The sequence below is a fragment of the Malurus melanocephalus genome, unplaced genomic scaffold (assembly GCF_030028575.1).
Source record: "Malurus melanocephalus ecotype Western Australia unplaced genomic scaffold, MMel_1.1 scaffold_282, whole genome shotgun sequence".
NCBI lineage: Eukaryota > Metazoa > Chordata > Aves > Passeriformes > Maluridae > Malurus > Malurus melanocephalus.
In genome coordinates, this window is record NW_026623514.1 from 51664 (window position 1) to 74966 (window position 23303).

The 23303-nt window shown below is 54.0% G+C and overlaps 3 protein-coding genes across 5 annotated transcripts; 1 reads left to right on the top strand and 2 right to left on the bottom strand.

Annotated features, from left to right (window-relative positions):
• The first annotated feature begins 711 nt into the window (after positions 1–711).
• Positions 712–2856, top strand: SRRD (SRR1 domain containing). Its single transcript, XM_057376592.1, has 7 exons — positions 712–1211; positions 1292–1332; positions 1415–1551; positions 1638–1736; positions 1815–1969; positions 2197–2242; positions 2510–2856. The coding sequence occupies exons 1-7, from the start codon at positions 742–744 to the stop codon at positions 2714–2716; spliced, it is 1155 nt and encodes a 384-aa protein (XP_057232575.1). The 5' UTR covers positions 712–741; the 3' UTR covers positions 2717–2856.
• Positions 2857–3090: 234 nt separating this feature from the next.
• TFIP11 (tuftelin interacting protein 11) lies at positions 3091–11562 on the bottom strand. The gene is made up of 12 exons (XM_057376586.1): positions 11111–11562; positions 10650–10803; positions 9834–9990; positions 9220–9347; positions 8622–8774; positions 7595–8104; positions 6699–6805; positions 6276–6444; positions 5835–6078; positions 5093–5235; positions 4698–4863; positions 3091–4091 (listed from the first exon to the last, which is right to left on the bottom strand). The coding sequence occupies exons 1-12, from the start codon at positions 11488–11490 to the stop codon at positions 3736–3738; spliced, it is 2667 nt and encodes an 888-aa protein (XP_057232569.1). The 5' UTR covers positions 11491–11562; the 3' UTR covers positions 3091–3735.
• A 35-nt stretch (positions 11563–11597) lies between these two features.
• On the bottom strand, positions 11598–23058 carry TPST2 (tyrosylprotein sulfotransferase 2). 3 transcript variants are annotated; one of them, XM_057376588.1, is made up of 7 exons: positions 22985–23058; positions 19777–19842; positions 15952–16854; positions 14547–14745; positions 13804–13854; positions 13642–13690; positions 11598–12110 (listed from the first exon to the last, which is right to left on the bottom strand). In XM_057376588.1, exons 3-6 carry the CDS (start codon positions 16785–16787, stop codon positions 13661–13663), a joined length of 1116 nt encoding a protein of 371 aa, XP_057232571.1. In that variant the 5' UTR covers positions 16788–16854; positions 19777–19842; positions 22985–23058; the 3' UTR covers positions 11598–12110; positions 13642–13660. The 3 variants fall into 3 exon arrangements, with proteins under 3 accessions (XP_057232571.1, XP_057232573.1, XP_057232572.1); XM_057376590.1 differs by lacking the exons at positions 19777–19842; positions 22985–23058 and adding an exon at positions 17656–17912; XM_057376589.1 differs by lacking the exons at positions 19777–19842; positions 22985–23058 and adding an exon at positions 17438–17588.
• Positions 23059–23303: the final 245 nt, after the last annotated feature.

Below are 23303 nucleotides of genomic sequence, written 5' to 3' on the forward strand. Positions count from 1 at the left end.
GCAAATGGAGGGACAGTGTTCTTGCACAATCACACCGAGTTTACACCTGAAAGCAGCACCAAAAAGGTCCCTCGTGACTAATTCTGACCGCTTTTGTGAGTTTAAAAGAGGTGCTGTAACTCCACCTCTGAGACGCGTGGAAGGAGATGTGGACTTGTGAGATATTGTACTCTCAGCACACGGGATWATTATCGAGAAACATTCCAAATAATAATTCCAGCATTATCCATGTGCATTCCAAAGAAGCTCCGGGGTGGGAGAGAGCCCCCAAGGAGCAGGAGACAGAGCAGTCCCTTAAAGATGTGCTGCCATTCTGCCCATATTTTCTTGGACGTACATATTCACTAACACTTTTTGGCCTGTCCTGCCCGGCAGCACCTCGTCACAAGTTCGAAATGAGCACAGTGCAGGAGTTTCCCATAGGAAGAGCCCGGGTGTGCAGCAAAGGAAAGAAGCGGCTCAAAGGGGGCACCGAGGAACCCGCGTTACCGCCCGGCCAGGAGCGGGAGGCTGCACCGCTCCCGGACCGCCCCTCCACGGCCCCGGAGTGACCACGGGCAGGGACAGAACTGCTGAACCACGGAGGCTTCCACACCCCACCGGGGCACAGCAGCCGGCAAAGGGCCGAAAGTGCTCCCCGGGACAGCGGCACGCGTGGGCGGGAGGCGGTGACCGGGAAAGGGGGCTCGGGGCGGGGAAGGGGCTCACCATGGCGCGGGACCGGGCGCGGCGGGGCGGGACATGGCTGCGGGATGCTCCGGGAGGTTCCAGGGATGCTCCGGCCGGTTCCGGGGATGCTCCGGGATGTTCCGGGGATGCTCCGGCCGGTTCCGGGGATGCTCCGGGAGGTTCGGGGATGCTCCGGCCGGTTCCGGGATGCTCCGGGATGCTCCGGCCGGTTCCGGGGATGCTCCGGCCGGTTCCGGGGATGTTCTGGCCGGTTCCGGGATGCTCCGGCCGGTTCCGGGATGCTCCGGCCGGTTCCGGGGATGCTCCGGGATTCCCCTCTCCCCGCTCGCTCCCGCCGCCGGTTCCGGGCGCGCCCCCGGTCCCGTGACCGCGCACGTGACCGTGCGCATGGCGGCAGCGAGCGGGTGGCGCTCCGGGCGGCGGCGGCGGCGGCGGGGCCGGGCCGAGGAGGAGGATGAGGAGGAGGAAGGGGAAGGCGGTCCCGGTACCGAAGCAGTGCTCCGGCGGCTGCGGGAGGCGCGGTGAGTGCCCGCTGCCGGTCCGTGTGCCCGCTCCCCGCCGGGCGCTGCCGGACCCCGCTGATACCGCGCTCTCCCCGCAGGGACGATCTGCTGAGCTCCGGTTTTTGGGCGGCGAGCGCCGGTGAGTGCGGGGAGCGGGGGTTCGGGGTCAGCGGGGACAGCGAGCCCCGGTGGTGCCGCCGCGCTGACCCCGCCGCCCGCAGGAGCTGTGAGAGCCCCGCTGAGCGGCCCCGCGGAGCCGCCCGCCCGCTGCGTGTGCTACGGGCTGGGCCGCTTCGGCCGCTGCCCCGCCGCCAGGTACCAGCTCGCCTTCCTGCTGCTGCTGCTGGACGAGCTGCGGGTGAGCACCGGGGCCGGGGAAAGCACCGGGGAAAGCACCGAGGGCAGAAGCGCGGCGGTCCCGCTCATGCAGCCCTGTCCCCGCAGGTGCCGCCCGCCCGTTGTGCCCTGTTCGACCCGGCTTTCTCGGCGCGGGAGGCGGCGGTGCTGCGAGCGCTGGGGCTGTGCCTGCTGCCGGAGAATGAGGTGAGGAAACCCCCCGTCAGACCACCCGGGATCCACTGGGGACCGTGGCTCGACCGTGACGGGGGAATTCTCGGGCAGGAGGGGAAACACGGCATAGAGGGCTCGGCCACGCTGTTCTACATGGTGCACTGCGGGAAGGCGCTGTACAACAACCTGCTGTGGAGCAACTGGAGCCCAGCGGCGCTTTCCAAACTGGTCATCATCGGCAACAGCTTCCGAGGGATCGAGGAGAGGTCTGGACACACCCCTGACAGGCCTCCCACCCTGCTTTCCTCTTCTCCGACACACTGTTTTATTTTTATTGCTTCTGACAGCAATTTCCCTGTTTTGCACATTTGCGTTGCCATGAAGTTTACAGTCGTGAGCCCACTCCCCCCTTCTCTGTCCCACCCCCACGCAGAAAACTTGTCTAAATCCACAAGAACGTCATGTCTAACATGGGCACCTTCTGGTATTCCAGATTGCTGTCCAGAATCTTGGAGAGAGATTATTCCTACATCGCAAAGGTAGGAGGCAACAGTTTAACATTATTGTTTCATGTTGACAACACACGTTTTAATGAGAAATGAATTGCTGTTGGAAAGAAGAGTGGGATAGTTTTAAAACCCTTTTCCTAGATGCTATAATATAAAAGCTAATCATTTTAAGATTGAACATCTGCAGAACACCCTGCACACAGGGGCTGAGGGTAATGTAACACCATCCTCACTGGCTCAGCTTTGCAGGAAGGGGCTTCTGCATTGTCCATAACTTTTCCCCCAAATGCTCTTTAGGTCTTAAAAGGGATGGAGGAAGTGGCACTCCCCAGTCACCCCCGCTACCTGGACACCTTCAATGACACCTCCGTGCACTGGTTTCCCTTGGAAAAACTGCAGGAGCTTTCCCCTGAGGTCTGGGACTGCGTGGAGGAGCCGATGTACCAAGAYTGTGAGGACCTGGAGATCATCAGGAAGGGGGAGGGAGCTACTGCCAAGTCCTGACCCTCCCTGTTGGGGGTGGGGGCTGGGATCCACATCTCTTCCCATGGAAGCTTTTGTGCAGCTGAGACGTAGCTCAAGCAGTGACAGTGGCATCAGGCTCTGCCAAAAGTGGCAGCACCTCAATGCTGAGGTGATGGGACGTTTTTTATATCTTATTTAATAAAAAGTAAAGCTGGGCTTCGATTTACTCTCATTGAAATACAGCAAAACCTGCCCTTAGAACCATCAATGCTTTGAATCCCTCCCCTTCTATAACAATTCAAGGCCTTTGCCGTGTACTACACACATTTCAAAGCATCAGGAAGGAAGAATTATCTGAGGGGTTTGTAGTGGGAGGTGTTGGGGTCTAGTTCCCAGTGCAGGCTTGGAGCTGCCAGCTCTCAGTGCTGCTGAGATCAGCTCTTGATCAGTCCTGAGAACAACCAGGGCAGCTCCCTCCAGGGAAAAAGCCTGAGGGTTCCTTCCCTCATCTCTGTGCCCCAAACCATGCGGTCTCACAGCAGAGTTGGGACAGATCCTGGCTGTGTGCAGCAAAGARGAGCCCATTGTGTGAGGGATGTTGKGGGGATAGTAACTCACTGCCAGCACAGCACACAGGCAGCAGAAGCTGTGACATCGGTGTGACACGTGTCACTGCAGACCCTTGGGACTCTGCTAGGCCAGCTCTCACTCATCTATGGGAGCGGGGAATGTGATCCCTCCTAACCTGCTGATAAACCTCTGTCCCAGGCAGCATTAAAAGTGTYAGCACTGCTTGTTCTCCCTTAGCCTGGCTTTCCAGGTCAGGACGTCTGGCCCTCCATCCTCCAGCCACTGCCTGAACAGCTCTTCCAGTTAAACCATCCTGGCRTCCAGCTCTGCTGTCACTATTTACAAACCTGGAACTTGGTTTATTCTAAGATTTACCCAGAGGCTGTTCCTGGGCAGAGTCTCAGTCCCCAGCAGGGTCTCACTTGGCCATGTCAATGAGGCTCTGCAGCGAGGTGGGCACCCAGGTGGTTTCCCCTGGCACAGAGGCCTCACTTGGCCATGTCAATGAGGCTCTGCAGCGAGGTGGGCACCCAGGTCTTCTCCCCTTGCACGAACACCACGCCCCTGTCGATGTAGATGACGATCCTGCCGAAGGTGTAGAGCTGCTTGCCCTCGTGCCGCTTCCCGATGACGGGCATGAAGACGATGTTGTGCTCCTCGGCYTTGGTCTGGATGAGGTCCTTGAAGTTCATGGGCACGGAGCCGGCGGCGGCGCCGATGCCACGCTGGGCCATGTTCTCGGCCTCGCGCCGCTCCTGCATGGCCTCGTACTGGAAGTCCTTGCGCCGCTCCGTGTGCGTCAGGTACGCGATGTTCTCCCGGGCGCCCGGCTGCATGTATCCCCCTGCGGGAGAGAACGGTGACAACACGGTCCTGAGCCTCATTCCCAGCTCCACCCGGGACACAAAGTCAGTTGAGACATTTGGAGTGTGGAGTCTGGGCTCAGGAAGGGAGTTCTCAGTTTTGGAAAGAGGGGAAATTCCAGGTGCTGCTCCCTCAAGCATGCCCTTCWCTTTTATACAGTGTAATTCCCAACAATCGCCTTTAGGTCATAGGGAGAGTCATGCAGAAGGAAAGAGCACTGCTGTAAAGCTAAGGAAATGAACTGGCATCTCACCATAAAGAAAGAAAACCCCAGTAAATGACAGCTTTAGAAGTCAAGCCCTAAAGGATGGAGTTTGACTGACAGGGCAAAGCTAGAAGAGGATCAGCTGTTCAATGGTCCAGGAAGCCACCAAAAATCCTTCTGCTTCAGTGCAGCCCAGAACTATTGAATGGCACCTCAGAGGTGTATTTGAGGACACAGCAAGGCAGAGCACACTGCCTTTCACTGCTCATGGGAGCTGCTGCTGTGCTGCCAGCAGGGCCATGGCCCAGYCAACCTCCCAGGAGCCACACTGGACCGTGCTGCCAGCCCAGAGCAGCARAGCCACCCTCATGAGCCACCTACCCACGCTGGAGGACACGGCACGGTTCATGATGTCAAGAGCTTCGTTGAACTTGTCCTTGATGGAGGGATGTGCCAACACCTGGTCTGAGAACATGGACTTCCAGCCCAGGTACCACTTGGTGATCTCTTCGTAGTTGGGGCTGTTACTGAGCCAAGAGCAGAGTACCTGCAGAGCAAGGGACAACTCAAAGGTAGCACAGGGACATCTGTGCAGGAGAAGCGTCACTGCCACACAATCACAGTCATTAAAGCTGGAAAAGACCTCCAAGAGCATCGAGTCCACCCTGTGACCAATCACATCCTTATCAACCCAGCCCAGAGTGCCACTTCCAGTTTGAGTGATTGAAACACTCCCCAGTCAATCAAACCTTGTTCCTCAGCCCTCAGTGTCTCACCTGCAGCCACTTTGGGAAGAAGTGTTTCTCCAGCAGTCCAACGAGGCTGGAGACCGAAATCATTCCCTCCCAGTCGATCACCCAGTAAAAGGCATCCATGTGCTGCTGGTGAGGGTTGATGATGAGCTCATTCAGACACATTCCTGGGAATGGAGAGGAGAGTTAGAAAAGAACCTGGCCCAGTTTTATCAGTGCCCTGACTTCTTTCACTACCAACACACACAACTTGAGCAGCACCATTCTGTTATCCTCAAGGTCAGTGGGGATCTTTGGCTGATCCTGCCACCAAAACGGTGCCTTTCCWCTTCCAGTTATTAAATTTGCTGTCAGAACTGAGAAACTAAAAACACTTGACTACTTTTTAACCTTTGAGCCAATCTGCATTATAAAACTCATGGTGAAACATTAGAACAGACCAAGGAATTCAGGAATAACAGAGAGACATCTTACAGCCTGGTGCTACCTGACAGCTCTCAGATATTCCTGCCAGCTGGAGACAGATGATTTATAAAAAACAAGACAGAAAGCCTAGAGAATAACYAGATCAATTCCTCATATTTCTCTAATCTTTCTGCCTCTACACAGGACTGGTAGCAGAAAAATAGAGGCAAGCTTGGTCTAACCTCACTAAAAACATTCTCTGATGTGACTGACACTCATAATAACAAGAATCTTTCTTTGGTGTCAAGGAGAAGGTGCCACCAACAGATTCCCCAAACCCAGCACTGTGGGATAGTCTCACCGAGTTTAGGCACGATGTTTTTGACCATGAAAGCCTCCCATGAGCCAGGAGTGAACACATCCTTCCAGGGCTGAAGGATGAGCTTGGCAGARGAGTCGCTGGGGTGCCATTTCTGCAGGGCATTGGCCAGCTTGTTGCGGATGGGCGAGTACAGTGGCTCCAGCCGTGCCTGCATCAGTGGCAGCCAGGGGTGGATCCACGAGTGGATGGGCACYGTGTCTGTCAGAGGATTCCAGCTCTCCACCTTGGGGCACAACAGAAAACATTAACTAAGTCCAGCCACCAGCAGCAGGTTTTGCCCAGAAGCACAAAGAGCTGTGATGAAACCCCCCACTCCTCAATCCATCGGCAGACGCCGTACACCGGTGTTTGGGAGTTCCACTTGGAATTCAAACACAGCTTCAGAGCACAGCTTTGCTCTACCCAGCCCTCTCCTCTCACCTCCTTCTGTAGCTTGGGGAAGATGAGCTGATCCAGAATGTTATCCAGTATCCACACAGGAACAACGCTCACCCAGCTATCCAAGAAATCCACCATGGATCCACAATTCCTCGGCTGCCACCGTGCCACGATGTTTCTGACATATGGCATCCAGATCTCCCACATCAGCCTGGGAAGAAACCCCAAATAAATCAAAGTGAAGCTCAAAGCTACAGCGTGGGCCTAAATAAACCAAATGGGAGCTGATAGTTAAGGCAACTCCTTTTCTGTAGCTGAAAACTTGATTTTAACAGCCCCAGCAAGGGAATCCTTGGGAAAAGCTCCCTTGCTTTTTTCCTTGGGAAAAGCTCCCTTGCTCTTTTCCATCCCTGAGGAAGCAACACGGGAAGATGCTGCACAAACTACAATTCATTTGCTCTTTACCTGTGAAAAGCATCTGTTGACAGGTCCTGCCCACTGTGGGATAACAGCTGATCATTTTCCAGAAGGCTCTTCCACTTGGCAATGATCTCCGTGCCGTATGTACAGTCCTGGGAATGACAAGGCACAAGTGGTTCTTACCCTTTTCCATTAATTCCAGCTGGGATCTGCCCAGAGCAGGCTGATGGTGTGCTGAGCACAGCCAGCCTTCTCACCTCCTCTCAGGGCAAGCCAGGAGCTTGCAGTCTTAATTCCAGAATCCTACAATCATTGAAGTTGGAAAAGACCTTCCAGACCACTGAGTCCAACTGTGACCCCACCCCACCCAGCCAAGAATGCCACATGCAGTCATTTCTTAAATGACTTTTAGTCAAGCCCTGCCAGAGAAAAATTCCACCTTGTGGAATTAATTCACTTCCAGGGAGAGAAGAGGACACTCTGAACTTTTTCAGGTGTACAGAGTGAATACACTTACCTACTCCAACCTAAATGGCTCTGAAAACAAATTGTGCATCTGATACCTGACAGAAAAACCTCTCCTGCTTTTGCTAAAAAAAAACAGCTACAAACATTTTTTCACCAACTTTTTCTTCCCAACACTCATAAAAGGGAGTGATTTTAACCTTCTAAACTCCTAAATTTTCACCCAGCAAATGTTTGAGTGTGGGGACAACACAGTGTTTCATTTTGTCTTTTTTCTTTTTCTCCAGACTGATAAGAAATTTAGAATCCCAGAATCACAGACTGGTTTGGATTTGAAGGGACCTTAAAGCTCATCTCATTTCTTTCCCTGCCATGGGCWSGGACACCTTACACTAGACCAGGMCRYTTGGGACAAAGYAAMAAAAATTAYTGGAGCCATCAATCAAGAAYTGCAGWTAACTCAAACCAACACACACCTTGAGGGGATCCCAGTTCTTGAAATATTCCTTCATGAGAGGATAGACTATGGCCACTGCCAGRTCCACCCTGTCTGACATCCTGTACTCCTCATAGTACTTGTCCTGAAGCGTCTCAAAGATCTTTGCACACTCATCCAGGGTCAGAGGGTTCTCATAGCCGGGCTGCATCCTCCTCTCACACTCCTCCACCATGTCCAGCACCTTGCTGAGGTTGCTGATGGCCTTTTCCTCATGGGAGAGCACCTCAGCCATTTTCTGGATCTCGTGGCTCAGGTTGACCACCATGTCCCTCTCGTACTGCAGCTGCCGGTCGCTCTGGATGATCTCCTGCTCCGTGATGTCGATGAGCAGCTGCAGGTTGTGCTCCAGCTCGGGCAGGGCAAAGCCCTGGGGTTTGGAGTCCTTGCCCAGGGGCTGCTGGGGGTTGTCATCTGGGATGTTGTGCTTGTGGCTGATCTGGCTGTAGCTGTAATAAACCTTCTGCTCCCGGCCTGTCATGTCGATCACCTGCCAGCACATAATAATGAACTCTCTTACAAAAAACTCTCCCTCACCTTCAAAAAAGGTGAAAACCCCTGACTCCAAATTGAAATATGGAGATTTCCAAGGACCTTAATTACTCCAGGGGGCTGCTAGTGTACACTGTATTTGAACAAGGGGATTGCCTCCACAATGGCCTTCTCCAGACACAAGGAGTTAGAATAAATAAGCAGCAATGTGGAATCAGAGCAGGAAGAATCTCATTTCATCCCAGTTTCACTGAATGATTCCACAATCACACAAGCAGTGATCTTGCCATTAGTTACACTGTTAATTAATGCTCTTGGTTACTTTTATCATTTTATAATCTAATTTGTCACCATGCCCAGGTGACACAGGGCTATTACACAGCTCAGGGATGAGCTCCATGAGGCAGCACAGGCAGTTCCTAGGACTGGCTGTACTGAGGTTGGCTAAAACACCCCAGTGACACCAAAGGACACAAACTGCTCTCAGGGGTCACCTCTTGGCTTATCAARCTCACCTTGACCTGGGACAGTTCCTTCTGAGGGGCTGCAAGCTGCTTGTTGATCCTGCCCTTGGCTTTCAGCTCYTCCACGGTTTTATAGCTGTATTTGGGCTTTTTCTTGCCTCCGTTCGGGTCCTTCCGCCATTGGCTCAGCTCCTTCTGAAATTCCTGGACAAAAAAAAGCAGAGCTGTGGTGGATGCTCTTTGTCACACCCCGAATCTGCCCCTTTTTACAGAAAAAACCATCAGATCAATGAGGAATTTGTGCAGAAAATAACCAGGAAGTGGTAAAGCTCATGCCAAACCAGCTTGGATGCTGTGGACCTATGGATTATATGAACAGGATGGTCCTGGTCTTACTTTTACTTAAAAAACAGAGACTATTTACATGGTGGACTCTTCAAAAGAGGGATTTTAGCAAAGCTACTGAAATAGAGGGAGTCAGAAACAATAAAAAATATTGCAGTGGACAAGATCTGTCTAAATGAAATCAATGTGCTCTGTCTTCGGGTTTTTATCTAAAATGATCCCAATTTTCTCTGACACAGAAATGAAAGAGAACTGAATTTTGGACACACAGCACAGCAGGGAAAAGCAAGAACTAYACAAATACCTCCTCAGCTTCCTCTTCTGAGTCCACCACAGGGAARTCCTGCAAGGACTGCGGGGTTCTTTCAGAGCCGTAAGCGCCCACRGCACCTTTGCCTTTCCTCTGCTTGGCCTCGATGGGATTGATGATACCTGGCAGGATGGGAATGGGGTCAGGAGGAGCAGTTTGTGTGCTGAGAGAGAGCAGAACAGCCAGGCTTTCCCTGAGAGTTACCAGATCTGCACCAACACCCTCCCTGGCACTGTGGTACTTCCAACATCACCGATTTCCTATAAAATCACTTCATCCCAGCACACACCAAACTGCCAAAGCACAGCATTATTCCCAACCATATTTCACTGCCTTTTTATTCTCCCACATAAAACAGAATCTCTTTTCCTATGTGATTGACCACCTTTGGAATTTGATCCCTTTCTCTTGCTCTTTTTCTCTCGCTCCTTTCAGAGGAGCAAATAATCACAGGCCAGTTTGAGCACCTCTCTCACCACAGGGCCTAAATCACTGGCAGGAAAACAAGAAAGAAGTTCATGCCATCTGAGACTGGCAGCTCTTCAAGGAATCCAATCTCTCCTGCACATCCCCAGTTAACAATAAACCACCAAACACACAGACAGTACCTTGAGCATTCTTCCCAAGACCCCTTCCAGGAACATATCCCATCTTCTGGAGAAGCTTCTGCCCAATTCCTTTSGTGTGTCTCTCCCAGCTGCCAAAATCCACGAAAGATTTGGTGCCYCCTACAAAGCCTTTCTGGCTGGGCTTAAAATTTCCACCCTGTCCAAAACAAAAACACAAAAACTGCAGCCCTGAGGCTTCAAATAATCAAGGTGTGCAAAATTCCCCTCAGGTTTTTCYCAGAAGTGATTCTGCCCAGCTCACTGGAACCTCCTTTGTGCATCCATGAAGCACCTAAGGAGCTTCCTGAAATTCCTCAAATGGGAAAGGCAAGTCCTGAAAAACTCAGGCTGACAGCCTGACAGTTCTCAGATTTAGCTCATTCCTGATTCTTTCTGGTTTTAACTGAAAATAAGGGTTTGATTTTTAATCCATAATATGCCGGGATTTCTCTGTTCTGTGAAAGTAGAAAAATAAAGTCTCTGAAAGGCAGGAAACCACAGGAATTCTCTTCTTTAAACCTCCACTGACCACAGGGAATATTGAGCAAAATGAAAGGATTGATTCCCAAAGACACACAATCATTATATCAACATACAGTTGTATCAATGATTTATTATTCAGGTTTTTGTTTTATCAATCTATTTGTATCAATCATACAAAATCCAGAGCAAACRCATCCCTTAATRACACATTTGRGTCTCTGGCTTAATTATTTCTCCYTTTTTTAGTGCTCTATTACAGTTTYACTGCCCTTGACCACAGCCTGAGTTTCATAAGTACAAAACAGAGAACAGTAAATTTCCTGGAGAACTCACTGTTTTTAACTTCTTGGGGACAAAATCCTTGGGAATCTCTTCCTGCTTCACAGGCTTCTCATCATCATCCGAGTCCTCATCGGAGAACTCCTCGGCCGCCGCCTTCCTCAGCCCGGCACTGACAAAACTCACGGGGGCCGAGTAATCCCTGGAACTGCAAAACGAGAAGAAAACCTGCTCCAGGGCACATTCCTGCAGGAGCCTGGGGGTTGCTGTGCCTTACACCCCCCAAAACTGAAATATTAAAGCCTGTCGAGGTATTTATCCCTGCTTTTGCCAGGCAATCCCCATCCTCCCCCGAGCGAGCACAGGGAAAATTTCTGTGTCCCGAGGGCAGCTCCGGCCAGGGATGGGCTGCTCGGGTGAGTCTCCATAGCCGGGAAAGGTCCAGSGATCGGGGAGAAGATGACAGGGAATGGGGGAGCTCCGCGGCCCCACGAGCGAACCCAGCCCGGCCATACCGCTTCCCGCCGAAGCTGGGCCGCTCCTCGTCCGAGTCACGCTCGGCCCACACGCCGTAGGTGGCCTCCTCCTTGGTTTGACGGTGCCGCTGCCGGTGCGGGTTGAATTCGTTCTGCAGGTCCCAGTCCGACACCTCGAAGCTCTCCATCTCCACGCCATCGTCTCCGTCCGTGCCGTACAGGTGAGACATCGACATGGTGGCCACGCCGGGATCCCCCCGACCCGCCCAGGGACCCTCAAGCCGCTGATGAATTCCTGACCCGGGCAACACCGGGAACTCCGAACGGCCCAGAGAGCCCGGACCGCGCCGCCACACCGGATGTGCCCCGTTCACTTCCGGTTTGCTTCCGGTACCGAGCAAACCCCGCCCACAAACCATAGAGTCGCCAGGAGCGGCGCGACCGCGCAGGCAGCGCCGCTCTGTGGTTAGGCGGACCAGAGGAGCGGAGCCCGCGCTAGTAAGTATTGAAGTATTAAATATCAAATCAACACTTTAATGGTGTCCGACACCGAGGGTAGGGAGAGGGGCATATATTAACTCTGCAATAGCCTCTGCAGGGTTGGGGTGAGGGGAGGGAGGGGGCACACGCACCACAAAGGCTCTGCAGGGCCAGGGGGGTCGTTCCTGACCCTGGGAATTGGGAACAGCAGGACCAGGGTGGCTCTTCCCGATCCCAGGAGTACAGCAGGGATGGATGGGCTGCTCCCGACCCCGGGAACGGGGAACAGATCGTGAGAGACACAAAGGCGATGTAAGGAGTCCTCCAGCCCTCCCCTGAGTCCGGATTTCCACAGCTGATTTCCCCACGGAGCGCTGGGAGAGGCCGGCGACGTTCCCGCCGTGGAGCACGTTTGGCCTTTGCAAATAAATGCAAATACATTCCTGGAGCGCAGTCATTTGGCAACAGTAGGAGCAAGCAATATGCTTGGAGAACCGATTTCCACGGGGCCCACGGCACGCTCTTCCTTCTCGGACAACGACAGGCCATCGGCAGCGTTCTGGAAGAGAGGAGCACAGAGCCTCAGGGGCAGGATTCCCTCATGGGCAGGATCCCCTTGGGAACAGGATCCCCTCAGGAGCAGGATCCCCTCAGCAACAGGATTCCCTCAGGAACAGGATCCCCTCAGGGGCAGGATCCCCTCATGGGCAGGATCCCCTTGGGAGTAGGATCCCCTTGGGAACAGGATCCCCTTGGGAACAGGATCTCCTCAGCAGCAGGGTCCCCTCAGGAACAGGATCCCTTCGGGAACAGGATCCTCTCAGGAGCAGGATCTCCTCAGCAACAGGATCCCCACAGAATCAGGATCCCCTCATGGGCAGGATCCCTTTGTGAAGAGGATCCCCTTGGGTACAGGATCCCTTTGGGAACAGGATCACCTTGGGTACAGGATCCCCTTGGGAACAGGATCTCCTCAGGGGCAGGATCCCCTTGGAACAGGATCTCCTCAGGGGCAGGATCCCCTCAAGATCCCCACAGGATCAGGATCCCCTCGGCAACAGGATCTCCTCAGGTGCAGGATCTCCTTGGGAACAAGATCCCCTCAGGAGCAGGATCCCCATAGGATCCCCTCAGCAACAGGATCCCCACAGGAGCAGGATCCCCTTGGGAACAGGATCCTCTCGGGAACAAGATCCCCACAGAATCAGGATCCCCTCAGGGCAGGATCCCCACAGGAGCAGGATCCCCGCAAGAGCAGGATCCCCTCAGGAACAGGATGTCCTCAGGATTAGGATCCCTTCAGGAACAAGATCCCCTCAGAAATGGGATCCCCACAGGAGCAGGACTCCCACAGGATCAGGATCCCCACAGGAGCAGGATCCCCTCAGGATCCCCACAGGATCAGGATCCCCACAGGATCAGGATCCCTTCAGGATCCCGATCCCCTCAGGATCAGGATCCCCACAGGATCCCCTCAGGAGCAGCATCCCCTCAGACCCACACAGTGATGCCTGACTGAGGGTTTAAGGCCCCTGCAACACAAAAGATGTCTGGAAAGGAACCAATTCCCAGCCCAGGACAGTGGACACACAATCCCTGATCTTCCCTCAGCGCTTCTGATCTTTTTCCTAGCCCAACCTTGCTCTTAAAGGATCAGTTTTAGCACCCAGAATGACATTTCATGCTTTGGCACGCAGGAGGAACATCCAACACATCAACAATTGTCTCTGGAGCCGAAGCCCAAGGCAGCAGCTTTGTTTTCTGTCATGCTTTCCTTTGTTTTCTGTCCCCTTCCTCAGGTCCACGGCACGTCCTTGGAGGCAGCTGGGGARCAGCTCAGCTCATCCACGCATTCCAGGCTGCAATAACCCTCCCCGAGCGGCTGAGTYTCATTTTGCAGCTTTAATCCCGTTCCCAGAGCTCAGGAAARGAATTCCTGACAAATGGTCCCACACAGCAGCATTGTTGGGAAGATCTGAGAGTGCCTGGAGCCCCCTGGACTCCACAGAAATGGCACAAACCGAGTGCYAGTCCTGGAACAACGCAGGCAGATTTGATTAAATCCCAAAATTAAGTAAATGGGGCCTTACCTGGAAATCATTAATTTTCTTAGTGAGAAGATGACGTGTTCTGAGTCACCTGGAAGAGCCCCAGAAGTGAAGGGTCAGCTCTGAGCCACTGCCAGCATTCCTCAGGGGAGGGAACAGGGACATTCCCGGCACCACCAGAGTAACCCAAACCCCGACTCTTACCTGCAGGTGACCTTTGAGATTGGCCGGTGTTTTATAATCCCCTTTTAAAACCTGTGGGAAAGAGAAGCTGAAGTGACCCCATGGGGCAGTGGCTCAGGAGTGGGGCTGGAATCACCTCTGGGTCACTGCTGCCGGCCGTTCCCAGCCTTCCCAGGGAAACGGCTGCACTGTGTCCAGCTCAGGGACTCTCTCTCCAAAAATGGAGGAATGGAGGATATCCAGGGAAGGGAATGGAGCTGGGGAAGGGTCTGGAGCATCAGGAGCACTGAGGGAGCTGAGAAAGGGGCTCAGCCTGGAGAAAAGGAGGTTCAGGGGACACCTTGTGGCTCTGCACAACTCCCTGACAGGAGGGGACAGCCAGGGGTTGTTGGGCTCTGCTCCCAGGGAACAGGGACAGGATGAGAGGGAACGGCCTCAGGGGAGGGTCAGGGGAGGCTCAGGGTGGACATCAGGAGGAATTTCCTCATGGAAAGGGTGGCCAGGCACTGGGAGGGGCTGCCCAGGGTGRTTTGGAGTCCCCATCCCTGGAGGTGTCCAAGGAACACATGGCACTTGGTGCTCTGGGCTGGGTGATACGGTGGGGATCGGGCACAGCGTGGACTCAATGGTCCTGGGAGGGCTTTTCCAACCCAAACTCTGTAATTCTGTGATTCTGTTTTCCCTGTGTGGGTGTTTCCCCCCTGCTCTCTCCTGATCCCRTTCAGGAGCCCCTGGCCCGTCCCCGCCGTGGCAGTGCCACTCACTCTGTGTGTGTTGTTGACAACCAGGGGGTCAGGGTGGCCGTAGTTGGGGGGGTTGGCGTAGGGGTCGTAGCCGAGCCTGGCGAGCATCGGGGCGATGTGGGCCATGTCCTGCAGCACATCCCCCGGGATGTGCCCGATCCATTTGGACAAAGCCTCCATGTTCACCGGTTTGATCACCTGGTCTGTCGATCTTTCGATCCTGCGGGAAATAAAGGGAAAAAACAAAAGATACAATGGTTGGATTTCACACAGGGCTCACACAAACAGAGGCTGGGTCCTCCTGCTTAGAATTATGGAATATTAAGGTTGGAAAAGGCTTCTAAGACCAGTGAGTMCAACCATTTTCCCAGCACTGCTAAGGCCACCACTGCCCCGTGTCCYCAAGTGCCACATCCACACAGCTTTTAAATCCCTTCAGGGATGGTGACTCTACCACTGTCCTGTTCCTGCCTGATCACCCTTTCAGGGAAGGAATTTTCCCTAATATCCAACCTAAACAAACCTCTTCTGGCACAACTTGAGGCTGCTTCCTCTTTTCCATCCTGCWCTGGGATAGGGGGTTTCACCAGGACACTTCTGCTTATTGCAGGAAAACAATRTAAGATGTGTGGGCTGTAGAACAGATGCACCCCGTGACCCCTTTGAATATTCAAAACCTGATCTAAGCAACCTGGACCAATTTACTCTGAGCAAACAGGGAAGCAGAGCCGGCTGCATTCCCAGGGCATCCCGGAAAACCGGAGCAGCTGCACATCATCCATGGCTCCTGYGCCCTCACCACCGGGGCACCAGCAACTGATACTGAGGAGACTTGGATAATTCCCTTACATGGCTGATTAAATTTTTCTAAGCCTGACTTAAGCCCCCATTTAGAAAATAAAAAGCATTACAAGAGGAAAAGAAAGCRGGAGAAGGTAAACACCCCCCTGCACATGGGGAAGACAGGAGGGAGTGCTGGGTGTGCCTCCAGTGAGGCAGGTATTGCTTTTATTCTGCAATACCAGCCCCAGACCTGGCAAGAACTGATGCTTATCATCATTAGCAGCGAGACTAATCACACTGAAGAGGTATCTGAGGACGGGTGGAGAAAGAGGCATTAAAGAGCTCACGTTTCAGAGCAAGCAGTTCTTTGCAAATTAGAGACTGAAATAATTTCTGCAGTGTCAAGAGAGATTAAACAGTCACCTGCTCATGAAATCCTTGCTTGACAAGCTGTTCCGTGGARTACAACAGATTGGGAGCATTAAAGCCATGCCCTACTCAAAATCACAAACCCTGCTGCAGTACAATGTGCCATCCCTCCTGCCCCAAAATCACACGCAAACACCAGCAATGCAGTTCTGCCCTCAGTTTTAGCCCTGACAAAAATGCTCCTTGAAAAGCCGAGGAAGGAGCCGAGACTCACTTGGAAAGGGACACCCCGCCGGGCTTCCCGATGAGCTCCTCGTGRTGCAGCACCGTGTCGCTCCAGGAGATGTCCAAAAACCTCATGATGTTGTGCATGGACTGCTCGGGGTGCAGCACCAGCTGCTCGTAGTAGACAGGCAGGCAGCGGGCGCGGCCGATCTCCAGGCACTGCGAGTACATCACCTCGATGGCCTTGTTCCACTTGGTCAGGCAGTCCCGGTAGCTGTTGAGGTCGAAGCCGGCGATGGTCACCTTCCGCGTGATCATGGAGTGCACCGAGGCGCGCCCGTCGCGCACCATCAGCAGGAACTTGGAGTTGGGGAACAGCCGGGACAGGTACACGGAGGATTTGAGCGTGAAGGGGTCCTTGTTGCACAGGTACCTGGCGGGCTCGCCGTGCTTGGCGATCACCTCCAGGATGAAAGCCTGCATGGCCGCRTCCAGCACCTGGTCCGTCACCCCCGCCTCGTCCAGGCGCATCTTCTCGCGGCCGGACTTGGACCAGGCCTGGCGCATGGCCAGCACGCGGGGGATGATGCGGGTCTCCTCCCCGCAGCGCACCTCAGGGTGGGCGTCCAGCATGGCCCTCATCAGCGTGGTGCCGCTGCGGGGGACGCCGCCGATGAAGATCAGGGGCATGTCCTTGCTGTACCGGTACTCCACGTGGTTGGCGTCCACCATCACCAGCTCCTCGTTTTCTGGCCTCATCAGCCTGTGCCTCCTCTCGCTCAGGACCTGYTGGCACTCCAGGACCTGCTGCCCGAGGTGCAGGGTCACCATCAGGGCCACCAGCGAGCCCACCAGCAGCAGCACCCGGCGCGTGGTGACCCGCATCCTGCTCTCCTGGGCACAGGCTGCGGGCTTCAGCTCTCAGCTAGYGAGTGTCCAACGCCACGGGCATCTGCAAGAGAACAGCGCAGTCAGAGCAGCCCTGCTCCGGTGGGATGCTGACACCATCGCAGGATTTCATCACCTCCTTCACTTATCAGCACCTCCCAGGCTTGGTGCCTTACGCCCAGCAGGTAATTAAAATCTGCCTCGGTGCACGCCCAAAGAGATAATTCCTGCACTGTTTGTGTTCCCAGAAACACAGGTTTGCAGCTGGAGCAAAGCTCCAGGAACGTTTTGGAGAGGAGGGGCCCTGTATACCCAGGGAGTCCTTAAAACAAAATCTTTACAGAGAGCCCATTCCATCCCAGATGAAGCCCAGATCCTCGCTGAGGTTATTCCTCCCAAACCCAAGCCAGCCCTCCAGCACTACCCATCTCTCAGCCACCTGCACCCTCCCTATATTTTCTTTAGTTTGACCCTGTGGTCACAGGGGAGGAGGAAGCTGAAATAAGAGAAAAACAAAACCCTYTCACACCAGCTTCAAGTGTCTGAGTCAGGAGAAGCCGTTAGAACGGAACACTGAGAAATWCAACAGTCTGAGAGCGAACAGCCACACACAGTGTTCACCACCCTGCCCTGCCTCGGAGACTGACCTGACGGAGAAATCCGTGAAACTTCATCTGGCACCCAGACTTTTTGGGGTTTTCCAGGACTCGGCAGGACACCCAGCAGGAAGGCTGCAGCCTCTGTGAGTGCCCAGCTCCGCTGAGTGCCCGGAGGGACTCCCGGGAATGCTGGCACCGCTTCCCGCCCCCTCCCCCCGTCCGCCCCAGTTGCGAGCGCAGGTTTTGCAATCCTCCCCTGGGCTCACCCCGGGATTTCCAGTTCTTTGTGATTATGTGGCTGGGGCAGGAGCTGAATGAAGTGGAAGGAACGGGYCGTCCATGGATTCTGCTTTGCTGACAGGCCAAAGAACAGCTCCAGAAAAGCGTTTTCTCCTCTCCACGAAGGAACACTTTGTGCAGCAGCCCATGCGGAGCAGGGAGCAAGCAGGAGAGAGACASGAGCCGGGCAGCTTCCCTGCTCCTTGCCAGGCACTCAGGGACTCRCTCTGCTCCCCAATTCCAGCCCCTGACATCCTGCTCCATCATCCCAGACTGCTCCCATCGGCTTTTATCCACTCCTGCCCGGGCAGTGCCTCTGTGCCAGCCCAGAGACACCCTTCCCCAGCCCAGCAGACACAGCAACATCACCACCACAACTATTTTTGTGACTCTTTACTCCCCGGTCCACCCTGACCGGCTGCTTGGTAACATACCTAAGCAAAACAACCTCAACTACATCCCCGGGTATGAGATAAAGTGGGTGGATTTGTTGGGATGTGGATCACAGGGACACAAAACAGCTCTGGCATTTCTGCAGCACCAAGCAGAGTCAGAGCCATTAACAAGACAAGTGCTGCTCCTTCCTGCTCTCCTCATCTGTTTCAGTCATGTAAATGTATTCAAATGTTCACCCCGAAATAATTGCAAATGCCACAAGAGCCRTTTCAATGGATGGCAGAGGAGCAGGCAGGAGGATTTAGGGCCAACTGGAATAATCAGGGCGATGCAGACCAAGACAGGCTAATTAGCAGCAAAAGCTGCAGCGTGAAAGGAGGCTGGAGCACAGAAGTGCTCTGTTCTCCAGGAGAACCAGCTGACAGGGAGCAGTTCCCACCGAGATGCTCCAGCAGCTCTGGCTGAGCTGCCGAGGGAACAAAGGGACTCTCATGTTGTGTGTGATGGGAGGGTGGCTGGGGCTGCCAGCTGTGCCAGGGGAGGTCAGGTCAGACATCAGGAGSGATTTCTTYATGGAAAGGGTGGTCAGGCACTGGAAAGGGCTGCTCAGGGAGGTTTGGAGTCCCCATCCCTGGAGGTGTCCAGGGAAYRCCTGGAKRTGACACTCAGTGYTCTGGGCTGGGTGACACAGTGGGGATGGGTCACAGGTTGGACTCRGTGACCTTGGAGAGCTTYCCCAACCTGAATGATCCTGRGATTCTGGTGTGTCCCTGGGCCATATCCTGCCTGTCCAGCAGTGACACAGCCCCACTGCTCCCACCCAATGCCACAGCAGGGGAAGCTCTCATTCCATGTGGGGATTGGGAAAGGCAGGTGCCCGCAGGAGCACGGCTCCTCTCCACTGCTGAGCTCTGGACTCTGGCTCTGCTCCCACACAGAGAGACTCTGGAGGACTGGAATGAGACAAATCTCTGCATTGGGATCAGCCTGGGATCACCCCAGTGTGCTGGGAGGGCTGAACAACATCCAGAGTGTGTCTGCAGGGGCAACCGCAAATGGCCCAGCTGGTTCTCAGCTCTTTCGTGCAATTGTCCACTGAGAATTTCCTAAAGTTTATGGGGCTCATTAGTCTGTGAGAGAAGAGGGATGGGTCATTTCCTCCCCAGCAGACACTGTGCTGGAATCATGGTGTMATTAGGTGCAGGGCTGTCTGAGCAGAGAGGGCACTTCCAGAGACAACAGCCCTTCAGATGCCCAAGCTGGCTCTGAGAGCTTCCCACTGCAGCAGGAATCAGGGAGCAACCAGGGATTACTGTGGCACATCATGGCAGGGAATGGTGACATGGGGGCAGCAATCAGAGTGACAGCTGTCACCTAAAGCTTTTGAGTGMAGCTCAGGGATGTGACCCTGGCCACCATCAGGGCAAGGCTGGCACCCAGAGGTTGGGTGAGAGTGGGAACCAGTGGAGAAGTGACAGCAGAGCGACAAAAGGTCCTACAGGCAGCGAGGTAAGGTCATCATCCCATGCAGACAGGGCTTGAGCATGAACACGGCTTACACTGTGTCCTGCCAGCTTGTGAAAGCTTAAAGGATTAAGGGGGCACCAGCGGCGGTGTGGACAGATGTTGAACATCATCAGACAGATGTGCCACATCCACCCAGCATCCCAGGGGAACCAAGTGCTCYGTCACATCCAGCTGCTCGCTCTTACCTTCCCCCCGTAAGGTCATTGTGCTGCTAGTGGAGCTTCATGCTGAACCCGCGGCCACCACAACACCTGATGGGGAAGAGAAGCCAGTRTTGATTTGTTTACTCAGCACACTCATCTGCTCTCCTCCTCCTCAGCACCTTCCCCTCCTACCCACAGCCTCCTCCGAGCCCCAGGGAAAGGTGGAGCTGGTGGGTCCAGCTCACAGACTGGGCACACCTGCCCTGAGACACCAGGACTGTTGACAGAGCCGAGACAGACCAGGGCAAGAGTGAAGCAGCAAGGCAGCTGCTCCTTCAGGAAAAGCTTTTCCACTAATGGCTGTTCCAGCCATCCGAGTCACCTCTCCTCCTAGAGTGTCACTGTCCCCTCCACCTCACTGCTAAGGAGAAACCAGAGGGAAACTCCACCCAGCACGAACTCYGCGAGGGTTTATCTGCAGTGCAGGCACTTCCCTGAGAGGCTTCCTGCTCAGCCTGGCCTCCATGCAAGATTCCAGCTCCAGACCAGGCTGCAGGTCCACAGAGGAGCAGCTGCACCCCTGGATGTGCTCCTGCAGTGCCACAAGCGCAGAGGTGCAGGGACAGAGGTGGTTTAACAGCCCACCCGCTCCGGAAATGGCTCCAGCTCCTGCCGTGCACACACACACACGGACAGACACACGGACATGCGCTTGTTTGTGACTTCCTTCCTGATGCTGTGCAGGGCGTCACCGCCAGCTGGGCTCCAACAACAGCTCCAACCGAAACCCTGACCAAAACCCCCRAGTGAAACCCCTAAGCTCGGCACCTGCACTGGGAACGGGTGAAAACCACCCCCGGAGCAGCCCTGCATCCTCAGCAGTGAGGAAACACCATTTGTTAAAGTGTTACAAMCAACCACCAAACCAGTTCCCGCGAGAAACCCCATATGATCAAAAGCTGCATTTTTCTTCAAACCATTCCCAGAAATGATTGTCATTAAATGCAGCTTCCCCAAAAGACGTAGGTGTGGCCTGGAAAATTTGAGCTCAATTTGTTGGTGCTTAACAAAAGGATGAGGATCTGCAGGCGCCCTTGTGGTGGAGCAGCAACAGGAACTGTGGTCAGCAAGAAATGTCCCAACTGACATCTTTACAAATCAGCAATGTTTAATTACYGAATTGATAGTCTCCAGCTCATTTACAAAAATCARCACAGCTTGCYTGAGGGGCCACTGCTTCATCCCAAYCTGAGCTCAGTCCAACGCTGGCACTGCTGCCCCTGACGCATTCTGCTTCTCCTGGATGCTCCTGCTTGTATGGCAACTTGTATGGCACGTTCCAAAATACCTGGTGATGCCCAGGTACCTCTCTTAGCAGGGATGTGGTGAGCGTGGGGCATGGGGCAGGCCCCAGTCTCCACCAGGAGCCCACAGAGGCACCGCAGGAGGGGCTGTGGTCACCGAGTGCAGCGTCAGCCTTGTTGCACAACCCCCAGCTCGTGCTCCTGCTCCTCCACCCCAGCGCTGCATGGATCGGGATCAATCCCACAGGACAGCAGGGGCAGGGTCCAACCCATCCCCCCAAAAGGGTGGGACAGGGRCTCTGTGCTGCAGGAGCCTCTGAGAGAAGATGTGAAAACGAAGATTCAAAAAAAMCCCTCACACTCAAAAAAAAAMCCCCACAACAAAAATGGAGCTGCTGTCAGCCACCACATGGYGAGAGTGGCACTACCGAAAGCTGGGCGAGTTTGGTGACTAAAACTGAAGCTGCACTGCAGGTCATGAACCCAGGGAATCCATCGGAATAGAGGCTGATCCCAGTGAAAACACAAACCAATGCCAGCAAAAACACCTGGGGTTTGGAGCATTTTGGAGTTCTGTGTCCCTTGGAAAATCCCAAACAGCACTGACAGCCCTGTGGTTTACACTTGCACCGYTGCCATCAACCCAGGGAAAGCTAACAGTCAAAAGAGTTCAGGGATGAGTGTTCAAGCAGCCACCTCAGCACCCAAACCACACAAAGGGTGCTCCAGCTGCATCTTAGCACCCAATGGGCTCAGGGGACAAAGGGGAATTTATTCTCACTGCTGAATAAAACCAACAGAACCTGCTGTCCCGAGGATTAAGGCAGCATGTGCCAGCTCCAAACTTTCCGGCTCGGAAAAGCCTCTGAGGTGGGAGCCCTGAGCCAYTCCACACATTCCAGCMGAGCATCCCTGCCCTGCATCCYAGACAGCCAGGGATATGGGCACTGTGTGCCAGCCGGCTCCAACAGGCTCTAAATCGCATCAGCAGAGAATCCACAGACACTKCACAGCACAAACAGACTGCTGGTTTATCGCCTCAAGGCTGTTATGATTAGCAAAACATTTTATTATCCTGCTCAATGCTACACTGTTCCCCAAACAACAAAAATCCTTCCAATTTACAGCAACTTCCCTCTGCCCATCCCTTATTCCAAGCAGAGTGATGGCGTTTTATTGTCTGGCGATGGAAACCTCAGCAWCCACCCTGCACGGCAAAGGCCTTCAGCTATGAGAGGCTGATTAATTATGAAATTATAATATTTCCCGAGGGGAAAGCTGCTGGCAGGAGACAGGGATGGAGGCACCTACCCCAGTCCCCAGCACCTGGCACCGTGTGCCTGCATCTCAGCAAGGCTCCGACACGTCAGACATGCTGGTGCTGAAATGGGACACGAGCTCTGCACTTCAGAGGGAGCTCCTGACTTTTAATCAATCCACAGAGCTTCACTTTTCCTTAATTACTCTGCAGTCACTGCCGCAGGGGGATAAAGGCAAAACAGCGCAGGTGACACTGCAGAGACAGTGACACTCCCACGGTGGCTCCCCTTGTGCCCTGACTAGAGACTCCACTGTCCTGCTGTCCCCACAGAGCTGGAGGAGGGCTCTGGGGAARCACTGARCTGTCCYCCAGYTCCTCTTGCACAGRRRGGCTGTGRCTGCCCCATCCCTGAAGTGTCCAAGGCCAGGCTGGRYGGAATTTKGAGCAACCCAGTCTAGTGGRAGGTGTCCCTGCCCATGGAARGGGGATGGAACTAAAAGATCYTYAGGATTMTTTCCAASCCAAAMCATTCCATGATTCTGTGATGATTYTATGATTCCTCTCTATGCCTCTGACCAGGACCCTCTAACTCCTATCCCTCATCCAGGGTGTGTTCTGGGGGTCCCCATAAGAGAGGGGTACAGGGTGAGGGGAGCCAGAAGTTGCAGCCTCTGCGTTCACTCACCACGCTTGATGCAAACAGCTCTTCCCTCACAAAGCTGCACAAATATCCCCTGCAGGAATGTGGGTGGTCAAWGCCTGCCATGCAACAGGGAGAAAGAGAAGTCAGAGGAACTGCTAGAAAAAACACTAAGTATCTTCAAAAAATATTTTCCCAGTCCACACGCCAAACCCGAAGTCTCAACAAGCTCCATTCTTGCACGCACAAAGATCAGGATCTGCAAATAAAAAGTTGTTTCTGCAAGAGAAACCCCAAAACCTCAAATTTGCTTAAGAAACAAAATCAAAGTGTTTTATTTCCCCATGCTGCAGCAGCAGCAGCA